We start from the raw sequence: 6,814 nt of genomic DNA on the forward strand, positions 1-6,814 counted from the left end.
GTGTGTGGTCGAAGCAGGACAAGTAACTAGCTGGAGATTTACGCCGAGGTGCGCAAATGTCCCGGCCTTGAGGCCTGGGGCCAGATTTTTTAGTGCACCAACGGAGCTCCCCGGTACAGGGGCGGGGAAGTCATCCTTCGGCATTTGTGGCCAACTCAGCGCGCAGCGCATCCGGTGTTGCAACCGCGTTGCAACCCTCCATGTGAAATCGCTTTAGCACCTTCCGTAATATGTTGCCGCTGGCAAAATACCGCATGTCGACGCTCGCTGTCGATCAGTATCTCCACGCCTAGTAGATACTTGACTGGTCCGAGAGATGTGAGTTCATACTCCTCACTGAGTTGCTTAGCAGCCTTAGCGCAAAGGTCACTAGGGCCGAGGAGCAGTAGGTCGTCGACGTACACCGTGAGCAACATGGTGACTTCTCCTCCCACTTTCCTGGCGTAGAGTCCGTAGTCAGAGTCGAGGCGCTCGAGTCCGATCTTCGTCAGGAACTTGTGCAATGTTTTGTTCCAAACCCGAGGCGCTTGCTTTAGCCCATACAAACTCTTCTGTAGCTTGCATACGTAGCGCGTAGAGTCTTCTCCGAAGCCTGGAGGCTGCTCCATGTAGACCTCCTCGTCGAGGTCACCGTACAAGAACGCGGTCTTGACGTCGAACTGCAAGATGGCCCATCCGCGTTGCAGCGCGTATACGATCACGCATCTGATCGTCTCAAATCTGATAACAGGTGCGTATGTTTCACTGTAGTCGATGCCCATGCGTTGTAGAAAGCCTCTGATCACTAGTCGAGCTTTATATCGCTTAATCCGGCCCGTAGAGTCTCTCTTGAGCGCGTACACCCACTTGCACGAAATGACACGCTTGCCCTTGGCCTCCGTGCGTCGCACGAGCACCCAAGTTTCGTGCTGCTGCTGTGAGTCCATCTCAACTTGCATCGCTGCTTTCCACTCCTTCCACTTCTTTGACCTTGCCGCATGCTTGTGACTAATGGGGATCTGCACATCCTCGACGTTCTGCTTCGTCACATTCGTCACTACGTAGTCCTTGAGTCGGGCGGATGGTTGTCGCTTCCGCTTCGGTCGCGACGTAGCTGCACTGTCGTCTGGCGACGACTTCTGCGTCGTGCATGGCTCCCAGTTCTCGTCTTCGTGAGCATCACGTCGACTGTCCTTGGCCTTCGAGGCTCCCACTCGATTTGCACATGCTTTCGCTTTATTCTTGCCTTTTGTGTTCTTCCGCTTGGAACCTCCCACTGAAGCTGCTGGCTTCTTAGCGTCCTCGCTTGGTAGCTGTGGGTCATCACTTCGAGTCGCAGACTCGGCTTCAACTTCAACACCTTGGTCCTGGCTCTCACCAGCAGTGGCCAGCTTCGCCATCTCCGCTGCTCGCCTTTCTGCAAGCTCTGCAGGAAGCTGCAGGTACGTAGACATTGTCGTCCGGATCGGCACGATCGGGATCTCCGCAGGTAAGTCGTAGTCTCCGTAAGCGTAGGTGTTTGCAAGAAGTTGCTCAATATACACAGTGTTTACCGTGTACTTCTCATGTGCCTTCATGTTTCCATCTCTGCACGTCGTCACTGATCCTGTGCGCAGGTTCAGCAGCTTATAGCCCTTGGTCTTCTCGCTGTAGCCAAGTAGTAAGCACATCTGCGTCCTTGGAGTGAGCTTCTCCTTTCTCTGCCGAGAATCATCAGGGATGTGCGCGTGCAGCAAGCACCCCCACGTGCGCAGCACGCTGAGGTCTGGCCGCTCTCCGTACAGGGCCTCGTACGGGGACTGCTGGTCCTTCAACACCGGCGTCGGCGTCTTGTTGAGCGTCTCAATTGCATGTAGGAAGGCTTCTCCCCATAATGAAACAGGCATTTGCGTAGCTTGTAACATAGATCTGACCTGCCGCATGACGGTCTGGTTCGTGCGCTCCACGATAGCGTTCTCCTGCGGGCTGTAGGGATTGGATGAACGCGTGTCGATGCCGAGGTCCTTGCAGAAGGTCTCGAGCTGCATGTTGACGAACTCGCCACCACCATCGGAGAACAGCGTCTTGATGGTCGCCTTCGGGAACTGGTTCTGGATCCAGCGAATCTGCTTCTGAATCAGCTCCGTGGCTTCGTCTTTGTAGGCTAATAGATATCCCCACTTGTATCTCGTAGCTTCGTCGATAATCAATAGAAACTGGTTTGATTTCGATATTGTATCCACTCCAACACTGCATAGGTCGACACAAAGCTTGTGCAAGGGTTTTGCAGAGCGAGACGGCTTGCGCTTGTAGCTCATGCGCTTCGTCTTTGACTCTAAGCATGGAATGCATTCATAGAGAGCAAAATTCTTCGACTGCATGTTGATGCCAAAGTTATAGGTTCCTGCCATAGTCTTGATAGTCTCCATGTTTACGTGGCCCATGCGGTTGTGCAGCAACGTCATGGGGTTCTCAGCTTCACTGGCCTTGACGCTCATCACGTTCTTGCTCTGACGTGGCGTCCACATGCGGTACATCCCGCGGATGTACTGGAAGCGCAGCTTCAATGTGTCCTTGACCAGCCACGTAGTCTTCTGATCATGCGAGATGCGCACCTTGAAGTTTCCTTTGAATTGCATGTAGGTCTGCGAGATCAGGTTGTAGGCAGCCGACTTGGCGTAGCTCACGTCATCAAGGAGGCGCTCCTCGATCTTGCCCGTGTGCTCGTTCAGCACTTGCATAAGCACTGTGCCCACAGTTGCGCGCTCGGTTGTGCCGTTGCCGAAGACTAGCTCTGCAACTGAGTCTTCGTGTAGCTCCGTAAACAAGGTAAGGTCGCTCGAGACGTTGGTCTGCGCGCCGCTATCCAACACCCACTCCACCATGTCCTGGTCCTTGTCCTTGTAGTTGAAGTTGTCACGCACCGCGAGTACATGCTCTTGTCCTTCAGCTTGAGTCGGTGCAGCCGACTTGGCTGTCTTCACAGTAACCACATCGATCATCCTGCGCGGCGGGTTGCTCGAGTTGTTGTTGTTGTTATTGTTGCCACGCTGGCGGCACTCAGGATCGCCACTCCAATGTCCTTGCTCTCCGCACGTGTTGCACTTCGTCTTCGCCTTTCGCTTGGCGATGTCATCCCTCGCACTGGATGAGCTCTTGCTCTTCTGCCGCTTGTTCCGCCCACGCGGCGATGGGCTGCGGCTGCGACGATTGTTGCGGTTGTTGTTGCCTCGTGCTTGGCTGCTGCTCGAGTTTCGACGTCCTCTTCCGTCGTTGTGTCCGTCGCCACGGCCACCAACAAATGCAACATCTCGCTGGACGGCACGTCTACCTCCACCACGTCCTTGCTGTAGCTCAGTCTCTTGGCGTGAGTGGTCAGCGAGTCGAAGGCGCTCGATCGCTTGCTCCCACGTAATGGACTCATCACGTCCAATACGTACTTCATGCTCGTTTACCACCGCTGGGTACACACCCACTGTATTCGACAATAGGATAGAGACGGCTTCCTGCTCAGGCAGCTGCTTGTTCGCGCGGCGAAGTCTCTGTTGGTAGTCGTCGATGTCACGAATGTAATCGTCAAGTCGTTCGTCACGTTGCAGGCGACGATTCAGCATATCTCGCTTGAGAAACACGCTGTTTACTCCAGGATGGTTATCAAAATGATCTTCCAGTGTTCGCCACAGTAGGATAGGATCAGCACGTTGAATAACACTTGTAAATCGCATCTGTAGTTCTTGACTAAGTCCCATCGTAAGTTCACGTTGAGCAACACGCAGTCGTTGCTTGAAACAGCCGCGCTGTCCTTCGTTACGTTGGTCTGCCATCGTTTCGCGCTCCATGATGGGGTCCAAGAGGTGTGCGACGTCGAGAATGGAGCAAATCTCGACGCGCCACGTCTGGTAGTTGGTATCGGTAAGTCTTGCGTTCAACTGCACGTGTCCGCTCTGGTTGTGCATCTGTGGTCTCCAACCATGGGTTCGTCCGTAGCGGAGTCGGTCCCGGCCTCGGTCTGGACTGGCTGCGCTGCATCCTCGGACGTTCTTGGATTTCTTGGCGGCTCGATCTGACGCGTGCTGGCGTCGGCGGTAAGTTCCTCTGTGCTTGGGTTTCCTCGGCGGAGCCCGTACGACGTCGGCACTCGCTGCGGTTGTGCTCGAGCCGCTGAGAGTTCTTGAATTGAGCTGCCTTTGTGGGCGTCGGGTGGATGCTTCCACTGGAATGTTCTGCACTTGCTGCTGATTGGTCAGTGTAGTCATAACGGTACCGAATTGGGCCAATAAGAGCTCGAGTTGTTGCTCAACTCGGGTTGATGACGCTTGTGACGTCGCATGTGTCTCGTCTGACGTTGTCTCGTCTGCTCTTGCAGGCAACTGCAACTCGTCGGACGCGCGCGAGCTCTGCGTACTCCGGACTGGGCTTCCAGCTCTCCTTCTTGGGCTCATAACCTGAGTGATGGTCGCTCCTCGGCTACGCCGAGTGGTGACCATTGTGATGAAGGAAGTAGTCGTAACAACAGTAAGTTGCAGGGACTGAAAGTCCAGCAGGGGAGAAAACCGAGTGCTGCTGCTTGCTCTTGACGGCGCAAGTTGTCGAGTGTGTAGCAGCACACGGAAAAACCCCGGTAACATATATTGGTAGGATTAGCAGTAGGATGGGGCTGGCGGCTCGCCAGCCAATGGTCCGTCGAAGTCCGGCTTCTGGACGCGAGCATCGCGTCCTGGAGGCACCTGAGCCTCAGGTTTGAGCTGGACGCAGTCCTGGCTCTTCCTCCACACTTCACACTTAAGTCGTGTACGAATACGACTCCGTGTATATCGTGGTAGAATGCTCCGCGGCTGAGCTCGTACTGGCGATGACCTCCAACATCCAGGAATTCCACAAAAACTTCTCGTCCTGCCGGTCCCAACGACGTGAGTAGCACGTGGACATCGCATCCAGTGGTCCACAAGCTCGACGGCTTGTCGTTAGAGAGCGGGGTGGGCGAGTATAAGCGGCAAATGGCACGCAGCAACGCCGTCTTCCCCACTCCGGATTCTCCAAGAACAAGAACACGAACACTTGGAGTTTCCATTTCAATTATGGGCACTTTACAAACAAACGACATTATAATTAACCAATCAGGAGAGTGAAATGAGTCATTATCATAGTTTTGATACCATTTTTGCAGATTATCATGGCGGAGGAGTGGGCGTACGAGGAAGCCTCGGACGAGGAAAAGCTGCAGATTGCGCAGCGTTTCTTGCTGGCTAGTCCACCTGGACAGGTCCACGAGGTTCTGCGTGACGTGGCCAAGCTCGTCCCGGCGCATGTGCTACCTGATGCGGCGCTTCGAGGGGCGCTGCATGCCTACAACGTTAAGAACTGCGTGCCCGTAGACGTCCCCGATGCTGATTACAAGGTCTACTAGACTCTGTTGCTGCGAGCATTACCTCTATATAAGCCCTGAAATATATATTACATGATAGATCTTGATCTGTGAAGAGGGAGAAGTGGACGCTGCGCACTACGTGGACCCCATCGGCAACCGCGTGCTTGGATTTGACCGATTCCAACAGCAAATTGTACCGGACGATGTCGCTGAGATTCCAGAGGACAAAGTCACGGACTTTGAGAAGGATCGGTAAGAAAAAATTTGGCGTATTATGAAATAAATAATTTATATATTGAATAATTGCCAGTGGGGTAATGCAGAAGACGTTGCAATCGTACTTGCAGTTCGAATATATGCACGGGTAAGCAACATTACTGCTACAAAGAGGTGATGTATAAATGTTTAATATTTACTGTTGATGTTGCAGTGGAAGTGCCGGTGTGTACATTGTGGGTACCAAATTGGTGGTGAATTTGTGCACGGAGCGTATCAATTTGCGCAACTATTGGGGAGGACGCTGGAAATCGCGATGGGAAGTGGATCTGACAGCCAATCCGGCCAAGATTAAGGGCAACATACAGCTGCATGTTCACTACTTTGAGAACGGCAACTTGCAACTGCAAAATTCCAAGGATATCGACGAGGAGATCACGGTGCAACGTCCTGGCGGTCTGGGTGACGCCATTCTGCGCGTTATGAAGGAGGCAGAGGACGATCTGCAGAGCAACCTCGAAGACATGTACATCAACATGTCCGAGGAAACCTTCAAGGAGATGCGTCGCGTCATGCCAGGTTCGTTATTGTCAAAATTGAAAATCTCAAGTGTCAATGCTAATGTCTCATTATTTCCTTAGTGACCCAAACGAAGATGGAGTGGAGTTTGCATGCCCACCGCACGGCCAAGGACCTTGGACGCAAATAACACGAGAGAAACAACTTCTAGAAAAGTTGCATTTCGCAGTCAACACAAGTGAAAATCAAAAAGAAAAGTTGCGTATCACGTAAACCTGGTTTTATGTTGCCTCTAGTGCCTCCAGCAACTCTCCTTCTCCTGTTTGGAAGTTGGCAAGTTGCCACGACAGTTTCCAAATGTGCACCACACCTTCAGCGTCCCCTGCCGCCAAGAAGTTCCTCTGTCGAGGATTAAAGTCGAGCGCAAACATCGGGGCGGCAACTGCAGTCTTTGACGTTGTGATTGTACTGCCAGTCTTTGCCCCTGAAGTTGATCCCGTGATGGAATCTTTACCGCTAAGAACCAACACGGGACTGACGCGATCAGCTTTGATGTCGAAGACATAGACGTTCCTGTTGGAGCGTCAACGTCGTTGACATCGACGAACAGATCTAGTGTCATCAGGGAGAATCTGGTACGTACTACTCGTTGGCCCAAGGTGTCAAGTGGACACAGGATGAACACGGGCGACAGAGTGGCTCCAGCACTAGCGACATCAATGGGAGCGACGTGGGTATTTCGACGTGAGCGAT

The 6,814-nt window shown here is 53.1% G+C and overlaps 2 protein-coding genes across 2 annotated transcripts in view; one reads left to right on the forward strand and one right to left on the reverse strand.

Annotated features, from left to right (window-relative positions):
• Positions 1-5,131: 5,131 nt before the first annotated feature.
• On the forward strand, positions 5,132-6,329 carry PITG_14353 (F-actin-capping protein subunit alpha, putative; the record flags this gene model as incomplete). Its single annotated transcript, XM_002898782.1, has 4 exons — positions 5,132-5,266; positions 5,424-5,578; positions 5,757-6,121; positions 6,184-6,329. The coding sequence occupies 4 exons, from the start codon at positions 5,132-5,134 to the stop codon at positions 6,249-6,251; spliced, it is 723 nt and encodes a 240-aa protein (XP_002898828.1).
• Positions 6,330-6,342: 13 nt separating this feature from the next.
• Positions 6,343-6,814, reverse strand: part of PITG_14354 (uncharacterized protein) — a gene marked incomplete at both ends in the record, with an annotated part of 2,139 nt that continues 1,667 nt past the window's right edge. The window contains 2 exons of the mRNA XM_002898783.1: positions 6,343-6,510; positions 6,592-6,608. Of these exons, the coding sequence (XP_002898829.1) occupies positions 6,343-6,510; positions 6,592-6,608 (185 nt within the window). The remainder of the gene's footprint in view (positions 6,511-6,591; positions 6,609-6,814) is intronic.

Source organism: Phytophthora infestans, genomic scaffold, assembly GCF_000142945.1.
Source record: "Phytophthora infestans T30-4 supercont1.34 genomic scaffold, whole genome shotgun sequence".
Taxonomy (NCBI): domain Eukaryota; phylum Oomycota; class Peronosporomycetes; order Peronosporales; family Peronosporaceae; genus Phytophthora; species Phytophthora infestans.